This window comes from Drepanopeziza brunnea (assembly GCF_022702325.1).
Source record: "Drepanopeziza brunnea f. sp. 'multigermtubi' strain 214-2 chromosome Unknown ctg11, whole genome shotgun sequence".
Classification (NCBI taxonomy): Eukaryota; Fungi; Ascomycota; class Leotiomycetes; order Helotiales; family Drepanopezizaceae; genus Drepanopeziza; species Drepanopeziza brunnea.
Window position 1 is genome coordinate 2,239,021 of NW_027094074.1, and position 21,375 is coordinate 2,260,395.

General features: G+C 51.0%; 9 protein-coding genes across 9 annotated transcripts; 6 read left to right on the plus strand and 3 right to left on the minus strand.

Annotated features, from left to right (window-relative positions):
• Positions 1-102: 102 nt before the first annotated feature.
• On the plus strand, positions 103-2,026 carry L3040_006759 (uncharacterized protein; the record flags this gene model as incomplete). Its single annotated transcript, XM_007291186.1, has 6 exons — positions 103-283; positions 336-399; positions 472-588; positions 655-1,125; positions 1,184-1,324; positions 1,390-2,026. 6 exons carry the CDS (start codon positions 103-105, stop codon positions 2,024-2,026), a joined length of 1,611 nt encoding a protein of 536 aa, XP_007291248.1.
• Positions 2,027-4,059: 2,033 nt separating this feature from the next.
• L3040_006760 (uncharacterized protein) lies at positions 4,060-4,508 on the plus strand (the record flags this gene model as incomplete). Its single annotated transcript, XM_066154237.1, has 2 exons — positions 4,060-4,358; positions 4,457-4,508. The coding sequence occupies 2 exons, from the start codon at positions 4,060-4,062 to the stop codon at positions 4,506-4,508; spliced, it is 351 nt and encodes a 116-aa protein (XP_066011212.1).
• Positions 4,509-4,943: 435 nt separating this feature from the next.
• Positions 4,944-6,531, minus strand: L3040_006761 (uncharacterized protein; the record flags this gene model as incomplete). Its single annotated transcript, XM_007291184.2, has 4 exons — positions 4,944-5,500; positions 5,554-5,737; positions 5,787-6,203; positions 6,262-6,531. The coding sequence occupies 4 exons, from the start codon at positions 6,529-6,531 to the stop codon at positions 4,944-4,946; spliced, it is 1,428 nt and encodes a 475-aa protein (XP_007291246.2).
• A 934-nt stretch (positions 6,532-7,465) lies between these two features.
• L3040_006762 (uncharacterized protein) lies at positions 7,466-8,872 on the plus strand (the record flags this gene model as incomplete). The annotated part of the gene is made up of 1 exon (XM_007291183.1): positions 7,466-8,872. One exon carries the CDS (start codon positions 7,466-7,468, stop codon positions 8,870-8,872), a length of 1,407 nt encoding a protein of 468 aa, XP_007291245.1.
• A 977-nt stretch (positions 8,873-9,849) lies between these two features.
• On the plus strand, positions 9,850-11,097 carry L3040_006763 (uncharacterized protein; the record flags this gene model as incomplete). Its single annotated transcript, XM_007291182.1, has 1 exon — positions 9,850-11,097. The coding sequence occupies one exon, from the start codon at positions 9,850-9,852 to the stop codon at positions 11,095-11,097; it is 1,248 nt and encodes a 415-aa protein (XP_007291244.1).
• A 377-nt stretch (positions 11,098-11,474) lies between these two features.
• Positions 11,475-13,490, minus strand: L3040_006764 (uncharacterized protein; the record flags this gene model as incomplete). Its single annotated transcript, XM_007291181.1, has 5 exons — positions 11,475-12,409; positions 12,459-12,510; positions 12,569-12,739; positions 12,813-13,138; positions 13,238-13,490. 5 exons carry the CDS (start codon positions 13,488-13,490, stop codon positions 11,475-11,477), a joined length of 1,737 nt encoding a protein of 578 aa, XP_007291243.1.
• Positions 13,491-14,382: 892 nt separating this feature from the next.
• Positions 14,383-15,849, plus strand: L3040_006765 (uncharacterized protein; the record flags this gene model as incomplete). The annotated part of the gene is made up of 2 exons (XM_007291180.1): positions 14,383-14,864; positions 14,928-15,849. 2 exons carry the CDS (start codon positions 14,383-14,385, stop codon positions 15,847-15,849), a joined length of 1,404 nt encoding a protein of 467 aa, XP_007291242.1.
• Positions 15,850-17,219: 1,370 nt separating this feature from the next.
• Positions 17,220-18,642, minus strand: L3040_006766 (uncharacterized protein; the record flags this gene model as incomplete). Its single annotated transcript, XM_007291179.1, has 3 exons — positions 17,220-18,095; positions 18,164-18,482; positions 18,530-18,642. 3 exons carry the CDS (start codon positions 18,640-18,642, stop codon positions 17,220-17,222), a joined length of 1,308 nt encoding a protein of 435 aa, XP_007291241.1.
• Positions 18,643-19,507: 865 nt separating this feature from the next.
• L3040_006767 (uncharacterized protein) lies at positions 19,508-21,270 on the plus strand (the record flags this gene model as incomplete). The annotated part of the gene is made up of 4 exons (XM_007291178.1): positions 19,508-19,584; positions 19,750-20,022; positions 20,070-20,563; positions 20,609-21,270. 4 exons carry the CDS (start codon positions 19,508-19,510, stop codon positions 21,268-21,270), a joined length of 1,506 nt encoding a protein of 501 aa, XP_007291240.1.
• Positions 21,271-21,375: the final 105 nt, after the last annotated feature.

Sequence of the window (21,375 nt, forward strand, 5' to 3'; positions counted from 1 at the left end):
TTGGCTCTATACTCTGCACTCTGCTTGCTTGCTTGCTTCTTGCCGTACTTCTGCTTCTGCTTCTGCTTCTGCTTCCTGGGGTTGTTCGGGTCCTTTCTTGCAATGGCTTCTACGGAGCATCATGTTGCGGAGGAGGCGATTGAGTTGAAGTCCCCGTCGCCGGGCGAGAGATACCCGCAATCCATCAACGAAAAGAATAGGGAAGGTTCTATTTCCACGGAGGTAGATACCGAGGTTTCTGTCTACTTTGAGGAAGGGGATGAAGTGGAGCTAAGAGAGTCGGGTAAGCTATCATCGTCCAGCCGCCTAGTTGCAGGCGCTGACTCGAGTCGAAGATTACACCCCAGAGCAATATAAGAAGTTGTTGAGAAAGGTTGACAAGTTCCTGCTCCCGCTTATGTACGTCTCTCCTGCTGCTTTTTTCTCGAGATTATAGAATACACTGAGGAAACGGTTGCTGACAAAATGCAGGTGGTGCTGCTACGGAATCCAGCAGACGGACAAGACTTCCCTCGGAACACAAGCACTGTTTGGTTTGAGAGAAGACACGGACTTGGTCGGACAGCAGTATCAATGGCTCACTACGATGTAACACTCGCTCTCATATACAGCAGTTAGACTTGCCTATCTATCCCCGAGGCTAATGGTTCATAGCTTCTACCTCTCCTACCTCTGCGGCGAATTTCCATCCAACTTTCTCCTTCAGCGCTGGGCCCTCGGCCGCTGCCTCAGCATCTACATGCTGTGCTGGGGCATCGTCGTCATCTCCATTGCCGCCGCCCAGAATTGGATCCATCTCATGGTTCTGCGCGCCATGCAAGGCTTCTTCGAGTGCACCATCTCCCCCGGCTTCATTCTCGTCATCGGCACTTGGTACAAGCGAGACGAGCACTCCTCGCGCTCCCTCTTCTTCCAGTCCGCCAATGCTGGGTTCGGTATCATCGCCGATCTAGTCATGTACGGTATTGGTACCCATGCGGAGAGATATCCCGGCAGCATAGCGGCGTGGAGGTGCATAAGCTTATTCCTGGGCGCGTCGACTATCGTGGCCGCGCTGACGTGTTTTGTGATTCTGGGGTCGCCGAAGGAGGTAAGGTGGTTGAGTAAGGAGGAGAAGCGGATGGCGTGCGTATCTCTTGCTCCTCCGAATCTTTTCGAGTTGTTGGGCTGATGGCAGTGACAGTGCGGCGAGAATCTTGAGCAACAAAGCTGGGCGCGACGTTACAGGTAAGGAGTGGAATTGGGCACAAGTCACAGAGGCCTTCATGGATCCCGTGCTCTGGTTTTCGACCTTCAACGCCTTCCTGAGCTCGGTTCCAAACGGGTATGTCTTTTCCCCCCAACACTCTTACTTATCACGCCCAGTGTTCACAGCTAACGAGAATGCAGTGGGATCACTACGTTCGGATCTCTATTGTACAAGTCCTTCGGATTCACCCAACTCCAGGTCCTGCTCGTTGGTATCCCCCGCTCAGTAATGTCCCTGATTCTCTTCGTAATCGTCGGCTTCTACACTCGCCAAGTCGCCAACCGCCGCATGTGGATTATGGCCGCCGCCACCATCCCGCCGTTCGTCGGCCTCCTCGCGCTCTCCCTCCTCCCTCAAGACCCGTCCCTGAAATGGACGAAATGGGGTCTGTTTCTCATGACTGTCCCCACGGTCCTCTCTCTCTTCCTGGCATGGACGCTCATCCCATCCAACGTCGCGGGCCGCACAAAGAAGACCATCATCTCTTCTGCAACCTTCCTGGGATACTGCGTAGGTAATATGGTCGGTAGCCAGATCTTCAAGACCAAGGATGCGCCTCAGTATGTGCCAGGCACGATCGGCGCCAGTGTCTGCTTGGGGTTGGAGTTTGTATGTATCGTGGCGTGGAGAGGCTGGTACATGTGGCAGAATAGTAAACGAGATAGAGTGGCGGCTGAGAGCGGCATCACAAAGGAGAAGCAGGAGAGGCTGGGGAGAGAGTTGGGAGAGCAGGATGTGACGGACCTGAGGAATCCGTACTTTAGGTATACCATGTGAGGGAAGAGACAACAGATGCCTGTTCTATGGGGTCAGTATGTAGTAGCAGGCTTACTCCGTTGCAGGATTTTAATTTGATTGAAGCAGTTCACCCGCCTCCACGCACTTTCGTCCACCAAGGCCTTCAGTACTCTCCAAATGGCTGGAGTGGAGAAAAATCCGGGCGTGCCATCGCATTTTCGTGGGCGCTCAGCGATCGAAAGACCCTACATATACAGAGTACTAGAAGTGATATGGTCAAGATTAAGACCGTAGGTGCTCTCTTACATTTCCTAGCTTATTTTCTATCGTATTTGGGAGGCAACAAGGGGTTCTGGTGTTCAAATCAAGTGACCATGCTCAACCTGAACGTCACGACAAGTTACCTGTCATTGAAAGGTACCAGAGAATATAAGTATCAGGCTATATAGCCTGTCCATGGCATCATCAACGCGGTATATGCTGACCATATGGCTTACTTGATATCTTTACCTCCCTCCAACCTATTCCCGTATATAAAATCTGTTCAACTGCTCAAAGTCCTCTCCACTCATTTTCTAGCAATCGCACAAATTCACACTCTTCAATACAGCGAATCAACGATCGACGCCTTCCTACGAACAGCACCAAGCATTAAGCTTTCATGAACACACTTGAGAAATGTCAATGATGAGGATCGAATCGAGAAGGCGGACGAATATAGCTGGATGAACTAACTCAAGGGGTAAAAGGGCTGTTGGGGTAAAAGGCTGTTGATTGAAGAGAGGAGAGAGGCCAACAACTATATACACACTAGCTAGTCTAGGTAGCGCCCTTCTAAAGGCCACCACATCCTCGACCGGCCCGCTAACGAGCTGCCGGATACTTCGAACGTCCCAACTACTGTACAAGCAAGCCTCTCGCGACTTCACCGCTGAATCGCTAGCGGCATCCGGGGAATAAATCATATCCAAAGGAGATTGAGACAAGAATCTCTCTCGGCTACAGAAGCTAGAGTATAGGAAAATCGATTAATATGTAAGAAAAACTGAAAAGTGGGAGATATGCACGGCGAAGCGGCAAAACGGGCTAGACGTGGGATCGGAGAATGTCGCACGCGAGGACTAGACATGATGTGACTCCCCTGGAGCCTGGTACCTACCCTACCTAGTGGACTCTAGCTTCTTCACGTAATCGACATACATCATTCCGAAGCTAATCCGTCGTAAAACAAATACTTTGAAGAGTAATTTTTAGGACGTGGCGCTAATGCCCTTCTGTAATAATCAATCACAATAACATTGGTGGGTGTATGTATGTATGTATGTACTTAGATGCGCAATCGATGAACTCTTCTGCGAGAAGCTCAGAGGAGGTCTTGGTCGACTCGTTTTATTTTCTCAGGAAAGCGAGAGCCTAGATCAGAGACTTTCGAGGAAGAAAGCAGAGACAGAAATACAACTACCAAAATTGGGCGGCGCCTTGGATGCTTTGAAGGAAGATGCCAACATAAAAAAAGTGCCAAGGCGACGGGCTCGGCTGAGAATTAACGGTAAACAAGAGCTAAGCGAGAAATGGATGTCGTTAATTGAGCGGAGTTTGGAGCACTCTTTCTTTGGAAGTTTCGCGGCCCGGGTATCATCCAGAAATGTATATTAGTGGCTATGGTGTATTTCTGACGGCCCTAGAGCAGATTAGATTCTGGCTATTCTCTAGCGTTTTCCCCGAAGTGGGGGCCGTCGCTGGTGATGGATGACATTCAATGAGATATTTCTCCTTAGTGCACGCTAAGTAAGAAAAGACTGACTCCCTTTTAGTTTACTTTCATCAACTGATGCTAGCTATACTTAAAACCCTTCTCTCACCGAACGTTCAGAACTCGTAGCAAAAACTCATACCGAAAGAATATCCATACACCTATAAATCCATACATCTATACATTCATACATCCATACATCTATACATCTATACATCCATACATCCATACATCCATACATCCATACATCCATACATCCATACATCCATACATCTATACATCCATACATACATAAACACACCCAATACACAAAAACATAATGGCATTCCTCAACTTTCGCGAAATCTGGGACACGCTCCGGGGCAGAGAAAGGAGACAGAGGGCGCCGCCTCCACACGACATCGTTTTCCAACGCAGCCCCCCGAAATCAATCTCGGAAAAGCAATCGCAGCACCCAGACGAGAACCATAATTCGGAGGAGACCCCGGCGCAGACCGCTGCGCGCATCAAGATCGAGGAGGCCGCCGCGGAGGAGTTCCTGAATTCCAACGTCAAGGAATGCCCTGGCTGTTGTCGTGCGATCATGAAGAACTTTGGCTGCGACGAGATGGAATGTACGTACATCGGGATCCATCATCCCCAAGGCTTTCAAGCCATCCTTTGCATAGTAAAGAAGGAAGATCGCGCGAGTCTTCGCTAACACGCTGAGTGCGTAGGTTGCTGCGGGCAGGTCTTCTGCTGGATTTGCCTGGCCAAGAGCAAGGTTGATTCGAAGTATTTTTGGGGCGACTGGCATGCCCGGACGTGCCGCTACAGTACCGCTACCAACCCTTGCATCTTTTTTATGACTCTGCGAAATCGCTGAGTTTTCCCCGGAGCTGCTGAAACGAAGTAGGATTATTCCTGCGACGGTGTTAGCCGAGAATATATCTGTAATTTACCCTTTTATCTTGTTTCATTTTTTGCCTGTAGCTTTTGACGATAGTCTATCTAAATTGTGAGCGCTGCGAAGTTTTAGAAGTAAAGCAATGTTAGATCTAGATAATTTCTTCGCTAGGTACGATGTAATGGCATGCATTATAAGCGGCTTCGAGGCAGCCTATGCGGCCTGGTGGGTATAGAAGCAGATATGTATCAGCAGGTGCACGGTATCTCATGCAATCGACCGGATCTACGCACGCCATTCAGCTTCCCGAAAAGAAATCACATGGTCTCTCCCCTAAGTGCCGTCGGCGTTGATTCTCCATCTCTAGCCTTCTCATGACCCTTTCCCCTCGGCCTGGGTAACAGCGCCCACAGAACAGTCATGGCAACCAACAGCGCCAGAATCACCGGCTGCAGCGTCTTCACCCCCCTACTCTGGGCGATAGCTCCTACGATAAAGGGAAATATGGCGCCTCCACTCCCCCCAAACGCAGTCCCGAACCCAATGCATCCCACGTGTAGGTCCTTGGGCAGCAGCTTCGTTACCATCACGATGGCGGTAGGGAACATAGGGCTCATAAAGACGCCAAGGAGAGCGACGGCCACGGCGGAGACGACGAGCGAGGGGACGAGCCAGAAGATGAGTTCGAGGGCGAAGGAAAGAGCTAGGTATGCGATTACGGAGGGGTATTCGCCCAGGCGAGATGTGAGGAGGGGGAGGAAGAGACGGCCGAGGGTCATGCCTCCCCAAAATGCTGTAGAGGTTGCCGAAGACGCAAAGGGCGTCGCGTTGCGAACTTTGGACATGAAGGTTATGATCCAGCCGCCCAGGGAGACTTGATACGTTAGTATCTCGAGGTTTCAGGGAAGGGGGCTGGGAGATTCTTACCTTCTGCGCCGACGTATCCAAAGATGAAGAGGCAGAAGAGCCAGGTTATTTTCGACTTGAGCGCTTCTCGGGTCCGACCGGTTTTGGAGTCTGGATCTCGTGGGTTTTCGGCCTCGTATACCGCTCCTGTCTGTTTCCGGAATGTGAAAGAAGACGTAGCGAGTTCGACTGCAGATCCGGTGATCTATCTCCAGTCAACGACCATACCTCCCGAGGCAAATACAGTTGCTTACCATGATATAGTAGAACCCATACCATGCCAGGCTAGTCTGTTCGATCAAAGCCGTAGCGATGAGCGGCGCTATTGTCGCCCCCAACGAGTACGAAGCTTGAAGGAAGCCCTGAACTTCATTCGCATTCGCCATATTGCCCAGCCAGGCACACCAAGCCGCATCGATGAGTCCATTGCCGAATCCGACGAAGACGAACATCACCACTAGGACAGGGTATGGCGGATGGATGGCAACCACGATGTAAGTGATCAGATGACACAATGGCCCTACGAAAGCAACGCCCCGTTGTCCAAATCGGACGTGGATGAGGTTGTTGAGAGTTGACGCTAGCGAGTAGCCTGCGAATGGAGACAGGAAGATGAGAGAAACAATAGTATAGTTGAGATCGTAATATGTTTCCAGATGTGGGATCAAGGCCTGTATTCTGCATCAATATATGCCATCATGTCTGGGTATAAGATAGCGTAGCACGTACACCATAGGAACCGTCGTTCATCCCAACAATGAAAAACGACCAGAACGTCGCGAACACTCTCCACTTGTTCCCACCAGGAGAATTCCATTTTTGTCTGACCTCAACAGCTCGAATGGATGCATCAAAATCTCGTCTCTGCTCTTCGATCTCTGAAGTGCCAAGTTTTCTCTCAGGAGAGTGCCGAGGAGGAGCAAACGTTCGGAGCTCGATGCCTTGATCGGCATTGCTCAACTCAGCTTGAGTGACCGTGTAAGTTGAGGTGGCCATCATATAACAAACACAAAGGGGCCGGGGATTCTATTGGGAAAGGTATGATAGAGATATACAGGCGAACAAGGCTCTTCTTATACTTATGTAAATTATAATTCTCAATTCTCGCTTTCATGCTCGCTTTCCCCAGATTTGATTGTGGAAAGTGGGGTAGAGAGATCTACACGGAATTCAATCCCGGCGGCCGCCACTGGGCACAAGTCCAAACAAACATTCTTTGTCTCGGAGATCTCTCTCGTTAAGCACACTGTAAAGTAAACAACTCTTGGTAAGCGAGCCTGGTCAATGATAACTATTATTCACCCCGAGAGCAACGAAGCAAGAGAGGGAATGGGGGAAAATAGTCACCGTAGAGCTCTGACAATGTCCCCTTGCCGGTGGAGGTCGGGACCATCAAGCGTCAAACTGGTTTCAGAGTTGTTTTGTAGGACTAAAGCATTCATGAGAAGCCTTAGAACTCTCAAATCTTTCATTTCTCATTTTTCGAATTCAAGTACTTGGGAAAACAGGCAATATCTGTGATAAGTACCGGTACTCCCTCCATACATGCCAGCGACTCACTCCACCGAAGCTTGACCATCTCAAGTTAAGCGGCGGCTCGTCCCGAAACCAAAAAGCCAATTGTCCCTTCTTTGATATTTCTCTCTCACAACGTACCAAAACACCATTCAAAATTTACCGTACTTGCTCCATCACACCACAATACACATATCTATCAGACTCGTACAGTTGCGCCAGAAACAGATGGCATTATCCAGAATTATAGGAACAGCCACAGATCAGAATTTCCACCGGATATCTGAATCAACAAGGTAGAGCGTACTGAATCCCCCGCTTTCCCAAATTACCTCGGAATTATGGTTGTACCTGTCCAACGCCGCAACCTTGGGGCTTTCAGGAAGCTTACTTATGTTCTTCGCAGATAGTTATTATCATGGGAAGTCACATCCCCCGTGGCATCAAATGGCGGTCCCATAAGCGATTCATCATCGCGACCGTGGCCATCGGAATGTTCACCGATCTCTTCCTCTACGGCCTCATCGTTCCCATCATTCCCTTCATTCTCCTCGACAAGATCCACGTCCCGCACTCCGAAGTCCAGTACTATACGTCCCTCCTCCTCGCGTGCTACGCCGGGGCCCAGGTGCTCTTCTCGTTGGTGGCAGGGTACATTGCGGATAAGCTTCCATCGAGGCAACCGCCGTTCCTGTTTGGGCTCGCGGCGATGTTCGCGAGTACGGGGATGCTATTTTGGGGACGAAGCATACCTATGCTCATTGCAGCCCGTCTCTTGCAAGGGATGAGCGCTTCGGTTGTGTGGACAATTGGTCTAGCGCTCTGTATCGACACGGTTGGTACTGCGCAGCTCGGAGTGGTGATTGGAAGCATATTCAGCGTTATCAGTGTTGGGGAACTTGCCTCTCCACCTCTGGGAGGCATCGTATATAAAAAGGGAGGCTCGATCGCAGTGTTCGGCATCGGAGTCGCGCTGCTGGTCGTCGACTTCATCATGCGCTTGATGGTTATCGAAAAGAAAACTGCGGCCGCGTACGGTATCGCGAACGACAGCCAGAGTTTGAACGAGAGCGAGAGCGAAACGTCACCACTCCTGGATAACGGAAAAACCAAAGAAGAAGAACTCGAAGACTGGAAAATCCCACACCCGGAGGACCAACCTAGCTGGGTCCGCAGCCTCCCTATCCTTTACTGCTTGAAGGATAAGCGTCTCTGGGTATCCCAGCTCGTGTCTCTGACACAGGCCACCCTGCTCGCTGTTCTCGACTCCACGCTTGTCATCGAAGCTCAAAAACTCTTCGGCTTCGATTCCTTGAAAGCGGGAATGTTGTTTATCCCCCAAATTTTGCCCTCTTTTATCGTCGGTCCCCTTGCTGGCCGAGCGGTCGACAAATACGGCCCGCGCCCCATCGCCACCATCGGCCTCGCATTCATCACCATCCCTCTCGTCCTCCTGCGTATCCCGCACGCTGGCGGCGTTGCCGAGGTTGTCAAGATGTCCTGCTGCCTCGGCTTGATCGGTGTAGGAGTCCCTATGATTTCTGCGCCACCCCTCGTGGCTGCTAGCTATGTCGTCGATCAGTACCATGCCGCGAATAAGGGCTTTTTCGGGAACAACGGGCCGTATGGACAGCTGTATGCCTTGAGCAGTATTGCGTTCAGTTCCGGGCTGACCATCGGGCCTCTGATTGCCGGATGCTTGAGGGAGAGGATTGGGTACGGGAATATGAACGCTGTTATGGCGGGGATATGCGCCTTCGTGGGAGTGCTGGCTTGGCTATATTTAGGGACCATCCCGAAGAAGATGAAGGATGAGGACATCTAACTACAGTAGCTATTTTAAATGTGCTCGATCAAATTGGAGATGTTGAAGATACCCGTGGCGGCTCTTGTGCTAACACTGACAAGGGAGGGCGGCGTGGTACATTGTCTCGTATTCGGTGCAAGTGCACTCACCACCTTATCTTTGACTCTCTTAATAATATTGGCAGATGATACCTTTATGTCCTACATATCTGGCAGCGGCTGTTTTCCTGCTGTTACTCTGCTGGAGTTTGGCACTCTTACCACCCCTAGAGGTAGGCCGGCCTCTTCACTACTTAGCTGTATGCCATTTCCCGCCTAGAGTTACTTTAATTTATCCTTACGTCATATATATCATGCTATGCAATCACACCTTTTAAGTATCTGTGAAGTCGCTGAAATCAAAACCGTTTGCTCGAACCGGCTGTCCTTTTTAGCGGGAGTATAAGTGGATGGCCAATGCAATCCCCTAATCGAAATTACCTCGTGCTTCTTCTCTCGATGTCTTTTGAGGAAATGGAAGGAAGTCCTTCTCTCCCCTCCATATAGGAAAGGAAAGTCTTACGAAAACGAGAGATGAAAAGGGGCGTCACGTGTAGGTCGCCTCTGAGAACTGTTTAATTATTGAAGCTTCTTCTTCAGGACTTACGTATAAGCTGCGACGATCGATGTCCTCTAGGCCACGCTCTTTACTCAAGTTTATCTGTTATGTCGAATTCGATATTTGCTTTAATGATGGCTATTTTCCCTCTCTGTATGTATCGAAGCGGCTCTGCTTGCTGACTAGTCGCTCCTGCCCGTTAGGGATATTTGGAGGCTCAAGGCTCACTGCAGCCTCGCAAATTCCCGAGTACCTGACATCCAATTCCACCTCAAAATTCTTTTTTCGTAGTTAAAGTCCAGAAACCTTGCACTTCAGCAGCCAATTCCTGGACGCCAAATCCAGCTTCTCGAGAATCCAGCAAGCGATTTCTGCCAAGCCATCGCCGACCTCCCACCATGCCAAAGCCTTTCCGCATCCTCATCTCTGGGGGTGGTGTTGCTGGTCCTATTCTAGCCTACTGGCTCTCCCGCATCGATACGACTAGACAGATTCACATCACCATGATCGAACGCGCCTCCTCGGTCGCCACCTCAGACCAAAGGTTCGAAGTTCAAGGACTTCTTGCTTTCCTCGAGAATTTGTTCCATTACGCAAAGACCATTAAGACAGATCCCAGAGGTATCGATGCCAAAATTCAACCACAATGTGATAATGCTATCCCCAGGGAAGGTGGTCCATCAAACGAACCGCAAAGCCTGCCGGAAGAGCTGTGCGATGTATTGTCGGAGATTATCAAAGAGGAGAAAAAGGTGAAGGTACAGTATGAACGCAAGGTTATCAGGATCGAGGAAGAGGTTGATAGGTTGATTGTCACGATTCAGGAGAAGTGTGGAAGAAGTGTGGAAGAGGTTTATGATATTGCCGTTGGTGCAGACGGAGTCCGGTCAAAAACTCGGGAGTTAATGTTACATCCAGCTGACTTGAAGGAATGTATCAAGCTGGCCGCTCCAAGCATGTTTGCCGCTATATTATTGATCCCAGCCGAGTCCCAAGATTCGTTACTTGCGAATCGCTGGCGCTACGCCACCAAGGCGCGCTGTCTCTTCATCCAGCAGATCACGGAGACCGTGTCTAGTGTATGGCTCATCGCCGTCGGTCACCACCCAGATCTAGCTCCTTTGCAGAGCATCAGCAACGATAGAGCCAAGCGCGAAGCATGGGTCAGAGCCTTTTCCGACCTGGATTACGGAGAGTTCCCACGAATCCTTCACCACATGAAGTCCACGAAAAGTTTCCATACAGACCAAATGACGCAAGTGAGGCTGCCAGCTTGGTACAACGGCCGTTGTGCGCTCGTTGGTGATGCAGCTTTCAGTCCTTCGGTTGGAACTGCACAGAGTACGAGAATGGCAGTCATTGGGGCATACGTTTTGGCTGGCGAGATTGGGCTGAATATGGACGATCCGCAGGAGGCGTTATGGAGATATGATGCCAAGTTCAGGAAGATCGTGGAAGCTGAGCAGGAAACGTGGACTGAGCAGATGCCGCTCGAGTGGCTGAACCCACAGACGACTTGGAGTAACTGGGCGCGGCAGACGATTTTGTCCATGGTTTCAAGCGATCATCCAATATCGAAACTTCCCGAGACTTTAGAGTCGGCGTTTGACCTACCGGATTATAAATGGCGTCACTTTTGTGTATGAACCGTGTTCCTGCTGCAGGGCGTTCGCCGATTGAGCACGATAATGGTTGGGGTCTATAACTTTAGGCGACAGCAAGGCTCAAGCAAAGCACCTCCAGAAAAGAATGAAGAGTGAATGAATGGATTTCTGAGATAAATAAAAAGATCTCGATATCCCATTCTAGTTATCAGATATTCCCTTCCAATGAGGAATACCAGAACGTGCTAGGAAAATCCGCACGCAATGCAACTCGCGGTACCGTGATCAACGCCATCACAATGCCCACTCTGAACGCCACCATGCGTAGCCCTCAACTTCTAAAATCCATCTCTCCCCACCCCACCGGCCAATCCCTTCCTATGCAACGCCTCGCAACCCATCACACGCATTTCAAAAGATCATGCTTTACTAGCCTTCTTGAACTTTCTCCTCAAGCCATCGAGTCGCTCATCATTTTCTCTCTCCTCAAGATCACATACTCCGCCCTCACTAGCGTTAACCCGCAGCTTGTTCATATAGATATGCCAGAACTTATCCTCGAATGACGGAAGCCACTGCTTCGGGTTCGATTCATCTGTATCATCGTCGTCTTTGCTGTTCAGGAGGACAGAGAATGGGTTGCTGGTACTGATATTGCTGCTGTTGCTGTTGATTTTGCTTTTGCTCTTGCTCTTTTTCTTGCCCCCGTTGAGCTTGGCCGCATGCCAAGCGGGAGGTTGGTGGCCGCCCAGCATTGCGCCACCACCATGACAGTCAGAGTCGTTATCCGAGGATGAGCTAGAAGAGGGATGAGGAGGCGGGCAGGTAGCAGCAGAGGGAGTGGTGGCTTGCACAGGCACCTTTGACGCAGCAAGCTTAACAAACAATTCAGCCGTCATCCAGCTATCAAAGCCCGCCTCGTGCTCCTTGCCAAAGCCAGCGCCATACGCCGTATGATTCTCATGCAACACAATCAGCGGGGTATGCGTCTTTCTGAATGGAGCAAGAAGGTCCTTGAGGCCGACACGTGGGTTCATAGCGTCGGTGTTGTAAGTAGCGACGTATTTGGTGTCGATGACGCGGGGGAAGAGGGCATGTATATCTTCTTGGAAGTGCTTGACGTTGACAGGAAGGTGGCCGACGAAGGTTCTGAAGAGAAAAGCAAGGTCGGCGAAGAGGTTATGACCGACGATCAAGGGGCGGTGGGTGCGGAGGGTGGTAGTGACGGTGGCGAGCTCGGATTGAACGCGCTTCCAATCGGACTCGGAGTTAGGGGAGGACTTGTCGCGGAACCATTCTGGGTCAATGCCGGAAAGGTCGCCGCCAGCTAGGGCTTCAAAGATCCAGCGGAGGCCTGCGAGGATTAGTATCCGGTAATTAGATTGCGGAGAGAGAAAGCGCACCTTTTTGCTTGCCAATCGAGGCGTTGAAGCGAGTAGCTTGTCTCCTTTGGAACTGCGACATGTTAAAAAATGCCCGCCAAAAATTGTTGAAGCCAAACAGCCAAACTTACGCTCTCCTCTCTCTCCACGTCCAGCTTCTCAACCTGCATGAAGTGACCATCATTGCGAGCAAATACTCTGAGAGCTGGAAACTCATTGCGGACAATCTGATGGACAATGCGGCGTTGGAAAGCATTCATGGGCCCAGCATCATTGCCAATGTTGCAAAAGGCATACTCGGCCTAGGCACAACAAGCATTAGCCAGACTTCGTAAAGCAGACGGGAAGTAAAATCGAGAAAAGAGAGGATCACACCTTCTCGTCCTTGGCCCAGGCAGCAATAGCCTTGCGGGTCGTGCGCGAAAACTCCAAGGTAGCAACATCCTCTAGCCCAATGACGATATCCGGGATCGCAGCATTCTTGCTCGCTCGTTGGGCGTACTCCTCTCTGCGCTCCTCTTCCTCGTCACGAGACAAGTACGGGACACCCTCGCTGAAGATCTTGCCGAAGTCGAAGCGGTTCCGATTCAGAAAGTCACAGGCACTGGCTGAGAAGGTGAATTGGCGGTCGAGTCGGAGATCCACGCCGTCGGCCGACAGAGGCGTGAGGTTGAAGTTGAAGGGACGGGCGAGGTAGAACTCTAGATGTTGTTGATATTCTCGGTCAGCAAGCTTGTGGTATAAGACATTTTCAAATGAAAGGTTATAAGCAAGAAAGAAGGCCGGTCGGTGGCTCTTACCTTTGTCGCGATCCTCTTCTACGCAGGTGATGCCGACTTGCAGGACCTGAAAAGTCTCGGCGGCAGAGCGCATCTCGTCGTACTGGGCTTGGAGACTGGGTTTGCCAACATCGTGAGTACGATTGCCCGTGGAGTGCTTGGGCCGAGTGCTGATACCGCTCATCTCCAGGTCGAAAGTGACGAAGGAGGCATTTGCAATATGCTGGAGGATGGACAGGAGTTGCGGGCGGAAGTGAGCCTGGTCGATCTCCATGTTGGTCTCGATGTTGATGTTAAGGTTGATGTTGATCCTGTGCTGGATGAGAGAAGAGGGAGGAGGGAGGAAGGCGAGCGTGATAAGTAAAGTAGTGTTGTATTAGTAAATCCAGCTGGACACTAAGCGACACAACGATTGACGACGGCCGAATGAGGAAGGATGGATTGGTTGTGCACAGATACACTGAATCATGAAGGTGAAGGTGAAGGTGAGCCGTAGAGGTCGTAGAGTGCATCCAATCACAAATTCAAACAAACCGACGAAAGTTAGCCCTAACTCGGTTGTGAATAGCTTCACTTCACCTCACTTCAATTCGAGAAGCGAAGCGAAATGAAAAGAAGGACCTCCCTTCTTCTCCTTCCTCGTCGAATTCTCTTGAGGGCAATAGCTTTTATAGCCAGCCAGCCAGCCAAATCAATCCAACATTTATTTGCACGGTTGGTTGGTTTTCTCCTGTTGTACGTAGTTCGATGTTTGCTGCTGCCGCTGCTGCTACTGCTGCTGATGCTGCTACTGCTGCTTGACCGAATCAATGTTTGTCCGCGCCGGTGTCAACAACGCCCCGCCCCGCCAGCCCGGACCTCGGACCTGAGACCCGAGATCTGAGCCGAGGTGCTTCTTTTTCTTCCTCAACCTCCGAGTCCCGTGTCACATCAACATAAACATCGCGAACTCCATTCCTGTCCTGTCCTGTCCAGCCCCGTCCAGTCCAGTCCAGTCCAGTCCAGTCCAGTCCAGTCCAGTCCAGTCCAGTCCATGCCAGCCACCTCACCAGAGACAACAAATACCCACACCACCTACACCTACACCCACACCCACGCTCCCTTCGTACTTTCATCTCATTTCCTTTCCAAATGTCTGCGTGCCCTCCCACCAATCCAACATCATCATGACATCCACCGGCAGCGCGCCAACCCTCGCGCCCACACGAGAAACCTCGACTCCCTCCCAAATTCTCACCTCCTCCATCTCCTCCCTCTCCTCCCCAACCCGGCAAACCACCTCCCATATATCCAAAATCTACCGACAGGCCTCGACGCTCTTTCTGACGCGGCGCCTCCCCGAATCCCTCTCTACGATCCTCCCAGTCATCACATCTCCTCCCGACGAGAACAACCCCGGCGCAGTACTCGACGCCGCACCCGTATCGAAAGCCGGAAAGACGACCAGAGTCAAGGTGTGGAGCTTATACCTGACCATTTTGAACGCAGTGCTGGAGCTGGATCCCGAGGAAGGGAAGCTGGCGTTCGGGGGCGCCGAGTGGAGGGCGCTGGTGCAGAAGGTGCGCGACGGTGAGGTCTGGGAAGACGTAGTAAGGGATGGATATGGGGGAGTGGAAGGGGACGTGGATTCGGATGTTGTGATAAACTTGTTCGTCTGCTCTCTTCTATGGAATAGATCCCCGGTGTGAATCTGTACTGACGACCACCACAGAGCAACCCTTCTTCTAGCCCACGCCCGCTCGCAAAAAATCAACCAAGCCCGGCTCGAGACCTATCTCGCAACTTCCTCTCACCCCACCATCCCCTCGCAAATCCCCTCTTCCTCCGACCCTCATGTCTCGACGCGGCGGCCATCCGTAGCAAAGAATGCTTCTGGCACAGACACTCCCCGCGATCTGACAGCGCGCGTCAAAATTCTCGAGCTCTATACCCTGCACGTCTTACTGCGAAACAACGAGTGGGACTACGCCCGTGAATTCATAACCATCTCCTCGGTCCTCGACGAGGAGCGCCGCGAAGCCTTCTTACAGGCGCTGCAATCCTTAAAGGAAGAGCAGTTTGAAGCGGAACGTAGAGAAAATGAAGAGAGGCGGTACCAGGAAGAGCAGTTGAAGAGAGACATTGAAGATGCGCGGAGGCGGCGCATCGAGAGCGAAGAGAGAGAGAGGAGGAGAGAAGACGAAGAACGGCTACGGAGGGCGAGGAAGAAGGGAGGTGTAGCGGGGAGTGAAGTCGACTATGGCGTCGACGAAACTCCGCGACCGGGATCATCGAAATCTCGAGCCTCTGCGAAAGGGTCCTCGAAAGGCACGTACCCTTCCTCGGGCAAAAAAACGAATCCTGCATCCCCGCCAACGTCGCGGCCAGCTAAGAACACAGCGGCCAAGATCCCGCCTACGCTCCTCAAACGAGCCGGCAACATCATCTCCAACATTCAGAGACTGGTATCGGGCATGGCGGGGAACTTCCAGACGCGGCCGCTGTTCTTGATGCAATTCCTGGCGTTCTTGATTGGCTTCCTGGTGTTGATCAGTCGGCAGGGTGTCAAGGAGAGGCTGAAGAAGCTGATAGGCGGTGCATGGGGGAAGGTGAGGAGTACGGCGGGAATGGGAGTGAAGGTTAGCTATATCTGATATTGGTTGGGCCCAGGGGTGGGGATTGGCGAGAGTGGAGAGAGAATGGATGGATGGATGGGAGAAGAAGAGATGTCCGAAGGGGAAGTGTAGAAGATACCTTACAAGCATGTGGAGGGGGAGGGGGGGCGCATTTCAACGGTCTTCTGATACTCTTTTCAAGGGTAAAGTACCACTTACGAGCCCTGTATTCTTAATGACATAAAATTCTTTAGAGAAGGGGCTAGGGAAGATTCAATGACGGTAATTTAGAGCGTAATGAACGTTTCGGGGACAGTTCTTTTTTACGAAAAACGAAGAGCTTTATTGAACCATTACGAAGTAAATCCAGATTATCAACATCTGTACATTCTTTCACCTCCCACCCTCTTTTTTCTATCATATCATGATCATCACGTTCACCACCACCATCATCATCATCATCATCGTCATCATCGTCATCAAAAATCCCCTTTTATTTTTCCGATTCAAGATTCACGGATCTAGAGGTTGAATTTCATTGGGTGCGCCACCAGTCACCGGTCCACGAATTTTAATTTATATAATTCTATGTATGTATTTAGGTGTATGTATTTAGGTATATCTAAGTATATTTTCATATATAGCTACCTACATGTCTTGGGAGGCCTTTTCTTTTTTTTTAAAAAAAAAAACAAAAACAAAGAGATGTCTTCGTCTTTGCATGGTCTGTCTGTCTAAACGTTCCCTGTTCTATTCTCTATCAGCCAGCCCAGCTGCCTTTGAGGTTGGGAAGATGGGAAGAAAGGAAGAAAGGAGGGAACAGAGGAAGGGGGAGGGGAAAAGGGAAAAGGGAAAAGGGAAAAGGGAACTGTATATGTATAATATTTGTGTATTGTATCATCATATCATGGGAAGTGAGTGGGGGAGAGAAATAGAAAAGAACGCGAGGCAGAATGAAATACCTAGCACATTAGAGATGGAATGGAATGGGTAGGGTAGAGCTGACTTGAGTTGAGATGTAATAGTCAGTGTACTGACTATTAGAATGGCTCACCAAATTCATTAACAATTTGACACCCCAGACTCTCATATCCTTTGTTTATTTCTTTTATTCCTCATCTTTGTATCGCCCCTAGAGAGAGCGCTTCGGCCAAGCTTACATGCGAAAATTCTCTTCTAAAAACAAACGCATATAGGCTGGCCTCCTGACCTCCACTTCTCTTCCTTGCCAGTCCCGATCCCAAGCGTTTATATTACACGCCGCTCTCCGATCTCTCGGGCTTTGTCTCTGTCGTCTTATACACGCTCATTCCCCTATCCATTTTCCCCGAAATCACCAGACTAGCCAACCCAGGCCAATAATATCACACCATTAGCCAGAATCCCTCCCTCGAAGAAATCCCCTGCCCTCACAGATACTTCATATGACTATTCCCCTTCTTCCTTTTGTACAACGCGTAAGCAGCAGCCAACACCGCATTGCTGCCGCCCACCACGCCCAGCATCCCCCACAGACCCAAGCCCTTGGCTGCCGTCAACTCCACATGCCTTTCCATATCGAAATGCGATGACGCCGACTGATATTTCAGGGTGCTCACCCCTTGCTCCAGACTACTGTGCAGCTCCTCCTTCGTTTGCTTCACATCCTCTCGCACGAGATCCAGATGATCGCTGAGCGTATGCAGCTCGGCCAAGGAGGACTCCAAACGGGACAGCGATTCGGAGACGCGATCAGCGAGGTTGGAGAGGCTCTTGGCGGTCTCGATCTGCCATTGCATAGCGGCGGCGTTACTTGTGGTGATGTGCTTCATCATGCTCTGAAGCCGGTTATGCAGGTCGGCGAATTGCTCGGCCGAGGAGGCGAATTGGCTCGCGGGTGCGTCGGGCGGGTAGTCGAATGTGGGGATGTCGCCTGCGGGCGCAGCTGCAGCGGGCTTGTCGTCGCTTGCCAGGACTTTCTGGTCGCTTGATTTTACGACTTCCGGGGTATGGGTCTCTGTAGTGGTGACAAACTTGAAGATTTCGAAGGAGTCCGCGTGCTCGGCCGAGGCGGCTGTGATGCCGAAGTCGTTGCCAGTCGGGAGTTTCACCTTGTCGGACTCGAAGCACGCCTTGCCGTCGACGGAGACTGTGAAACTCTTGGACGATTGCTGGATCGTGATGCGCGAGGGACGCCCAAGATTGCGATAGGAGTACGGGCAATGGCCGAAGGCCATGCCGTCGACGTTGTGGTGGTGGCTGAAGTCTGTGGTGCCGTCGTTAAGGAACCCTCGAATGATACCGCCCTGTGACCTGTCAGTGTAGGCTATGGAGAGCATGGATCGCAACTGGGGTTTGAGAAGGGAGTGCATACAGATCCGGAATACTGATCTACCACCAATGCCAGCCCGTCGAACTTCTGGGCCGTGTAGATACTGCTTGCGCCCACCTTGCTCTTGCCATCCTTCACATACCAAATTTGCAGATTGCCGCCCCCTCTCTCCGGGCCTGTCGCTCTAAAGTCCAGATCAACGGTCCAGAATTGATGTTCGAGGGGTTTCTCGGCCCAAACAGCGCTGCGCTGGTTACCGGGCGCAGGGGGTGTGAGGACGAGCTTGTTGGAGAGGATTTCGGGGGGTGAGGGCTTCCCTAGGAGTTGCCAGTTGGGGATGGAGTCGGAGTTGGGAGATATTCTGGATTGCGTTAGTCCAGAGGTTTGTTCATGCTGGAGATATGTTACCTGTCATTGTTGTGACCAAAACTCAAGTCATTGTGCAGGTATGTAGCTTGGGCGTAGGTGAAGAGGAGGGCGGATGCAGAAGTAAGGGACGAAAGAGGCGCATTGAGATGCATGATGACTTTGGGTGGCGTTGTAGGTGAGAGGGGGTGAGGGTAGTAGTGAGGGTAGTAGTGAGGGTAAGAGTATGTATGTAGTATACCTAGTAGGATAACCCAGGTTGTGTTTGTTGACTTTCTCTCTATTCCACTGATCCAGCAGCTACCAGTAGGTCGGTAGATCAGTAGGTTAGTGTAGGGCTGGGAAATGTAAGTAAGGTTCGGTAGCCACAAAGAAAACCATCAACGTCTTTCTTTCTGACTTCTTTGTCCGTCCAAGTTATTTGTTCAGTAAAAGAATAGAAGAGAAGAAGAGCGAACTGTCCGGTGTCAAGTTGTATCAATCGAGCTCGTTAGACTTTCTGTTTCCCCGACTCCGACTGAGGACAGCTTGCACAGACGCGCGAACAAGATCGCCGACGACAAAAAACGCCAATGCGGCGAAGACGGCGTTGCGGAGGGGACGGCCCAAGCGGATGATTGACGGGCCGAGTTCGAGTACGAAGTGATGCGTGACGAAGTGCTTGACGACGAGTTCTGAGGGGATGAAGGCGGCGTCCATGATATTCGAGTGGGAGTGAGATTGAAAGTGAGAGTGAGATGGGGCGGGAGGTATATGTGGATGTGGATATGGGTGTGGTGGGTGAGGGTAGAGAGTGATAGAGTGGTAGAGCTGTTGCTGTGGCTGTTGCTGTTGTTGTTGAACATTCGCGAGTCGGGCTCGGGTGAAGAACCTAGAGTCCAAGGCGGTGACTGCTGGCAATATAATATAATTATTCGACCCGGACTTGAACAACATCTCCCGTACAAACCCGCCCTCCCCTTCACGACCCCAACGCCCTCCTCAACTCCAGACCCAATCCTAATCCCAAGACATGTCTCAATGGCTGACGTCTATCCTTCCATAGCCCAGTGCGTGGCTGTAGCCACTGCATTCAAACTGCTTCTTCTCCCCGCCTAGTAAGAAGCTCCTACTCCAACTTCTACTCCTACACCTATTCACACTTACACTCCTACCCTCTATACTACACTACACTACACTAAAATTCACTTCACTACACCCTACTACACTCTACTATAATATACATGATCTACCACTTACTGACTATTCACCCTCCCTCCCAGCAAATCAACAGACTTCGAGGTCCACCGAAACTGGCTTGCCATCACCAACAGCCTCCCCGTGCGAGAATGGTACTTTGAAAAGACTTCCGAATGGACTCTCGACTACCCGCCCTTCTTCGCATACTTCGAATGGCTGCTGTCGCAATGCGCCGCCCTGATCGATCCCGAGATGACAAAGGTGTTTAACCTGGGCTACGACAGTTGGCAGACGGTATACTTTCAACGCGCGAGTGTGATCGCTACAGAGCTGGTTCTTGTGTACGCGCTGCATCTGTAAGCCAAAGGGATCTTCTTGCGAGATAGGCTCGGCTAATTTGAAGCTTCGTACAATCCTCCCCGCCGGCATTCAAGCGCCCGGCGCAAGCAGCCGCTCTCTCGATCCTGCTCTCGCCTGGCCTTCTGATCATAGACCATATCCATTTCCAGTACAATGGATTCATGTATGGCCTATTATTCCTTTCCCTGGTCCTTGCACGCAAGGAGTCCACCACTTTAGCTAGTGGACTCCTCTTCGCAGTCCTGCTCTGCTTGAAGCACATCTACCTCTATCTGGCGCCCGCATATTTCGTCTTTCTACTACGTGCCTATTGTCTAGGCCCGAAGTCAATCTTTCACATCCAGTTCGGCAACGCATTGAAGCTAGGGACAGGCATAATAGCTGTTTTCGGCGCTACATTCGGTCCATTCGCATATTGGGATCAGATGCCGCAGCTGCTGGGTAGATTGTTCCCCTTCTCCAGAGGACTGTGTCATGCATACTGGGCCCCGAATCTATGGGCAATCTACTCCTTCACAGACCGCATCTTGATATACGGTAGTTCTCCTCACCTATCTCACCATCGCCAACTAACATAAACAGCTGCGCCCTACTTCAAGCTCTCTGTAAACCAAGACGCCCTGACAAGCGTAACCCGTGGCCTGGTGGGCAACACCTCCTTCGCTGTCCTTCCCGAGATTACTCCTCGAATAACCTTTTTCCTAACTCTCCTCTTCCAAATTATCCCCCTCATCAAGCTCTTCCTGAACCCCACATGGGACATCTTCATCGGGTCCGTCACGCTCTGTGGCTATGCCTCTTTCCTCTTCGGCTGGCACGTCCACGAAAAAGCCATCCTCCTCGTGCTTCTCCCGTTTTCGCTTATCGCTCTCAAAGACCGTCGTTATTTGGGTGCCTTCCGGCCATTGGCCGTAGCGGGTCATGTCTCGCTGTTCCCGCTGCTCTTTACGGCGGCTGAATTTCCGATCAAGACTGTATACACCATTTTCTGGCTCGTGCTCTTCCTGCTGGCGTTTGATCGCCTAGCGCCAGCTAGTAATGGACGGAGAGTCTTTCTGCTCGATCGATTTAGCCTAGTGTATATCGCCGTCAGCATACCTCTGATCGCATACTGCAGCTTGCTGCACGGGATCATCTGGGGCAGCAAGTTGGAGTTCCTGCCGTTGATGTTTGTGAGTACTTATTCAGCTGTAGGGGTTGTAGGGAGCTGGGTCGGATTCTTGGTTGTGTTTTTCACTAGCTAGTGCCTAAGAGGTTAAAATACTTACGATGGTGGTAATGACACCCTTCATCTGTTCAATCCTCCTTTTCTTCTCGCCGTCTTGCAGTATTCCTACTTCCTTATCCTC